Source organism: Propithecus coquereli, unplaced genomic scaffold (genome assembly GCF_000956105.1).
Source record: "Propithecus coquereli isolate 6110/MARCELLA unplaced genomic scaffold, Pcoq_1.0 Scaffold395, whole genome shotgun sequence".
Classification (NCBI taxonomy): domain Eukaryota; kingdom Metazoa; phylum Chordata; class Mammalia; order Primates; family Indriidae; genus Propithecus; species Propithecus coquereli.
Window position 1 is genome coordinate 140223 of NW_012149674.1, and position 923 is coordinate 141145.

General features: G+C 35.0%; 1 protein-coding gene across 1 annotated transcript in view; it reads right to left on the reverse strand.

Annotated features, from left to right (window-relative positions):
• The window catches only part of LPCAT2 (lysophosphatidylcholine acyltransferase 2), a gene marked incomplete at its 3' end in the record, with an annotated part of 161541 nt that overhangs the window by 131050 nt on the left and 29568 nt on the right, over nucleotides 1-923 (reverse strand). Inside the window, exon 6 of the mRNA XM_012652655.1 lies at nucleotides 495-499. Coding sequence (XP_012508109.1) covers nucleotides 495-499 — 5 coding nt within the window. The remainder of the gene's footprint in view (nucleotides 1-494; nucleotides 500-923) is intronic.

Here is a 923-nt window from a genome sequence, read left to right on the forward strand (position 1 = left end):
TACAGACAAATCAAATACTTCTTCAACTGATACAAAACAGCTTTTCATAGCTGCCCTTCCTGAAGTTTATTCTTCCCTGAGTCTCCTCTCCCTTAGGATATCTGCTATGGTATAAAATCTCTTCCTTAGATCTAAGTCTAGAGTAGCACTTGGAGCAAGGACAATTGAGAAAATTGATTTAGCAGTAATAGATGCAGTGCTAACAATAACATTAAGTAGATTAGAAGACAAAGGTGGAAATGAGATTTTCCACAGGTAAATGCATGTGGCATTTGGGCAAAACGAAGTCGTGCCTTTTAAAGATATTGTGCTTGTTTATAAGCCCTAAGAAATCCTGGAACTCTTAAAATATTTTTTTCTTCCTGTCTGTACTGAATTCTCTCTCCAACTTTTTCTCTTTTTTACACACTTCCCAGCTTAGAACCCTGGATTAACTAAACCCTTCTACTTTCTCCTTCTAGAAAAGCCTTTTCCTATTTAATCTCCGTATCTACCTGGACTGTTGTGCAAGCGAAAAAAGTCATACAAACGGCATAATGAGCCCAAAGTCACTATCTCCATAAGAAACTCAACTTGTAAAGGCCCAAAGATCACACACCTCAGGAAATATAAATAAACTACCCATTCACTTTTAAAGGACTTCTTTTTCTAAAGTGCTCTCATACTAGTTTCTCCTAATTTTCCCTTATATAGAAGCTGAAAATCAGGAATTCAAAATCAGTAGTGGCATGAAACATGTATTCTAGACAAATGAATAAACTGATTTTCTGGAGAGTTAAAGATAATATGCTGTCTAGATATCTTTTATAATTTATGTTCTTTATTTTTGGTGATATTTGCTTATCTTCAACTACTAAGGACTGAAGCACAGCAAGAATATAAATGTTTCACATATGTTAATGTTTATTCCATGGGCTCACCAG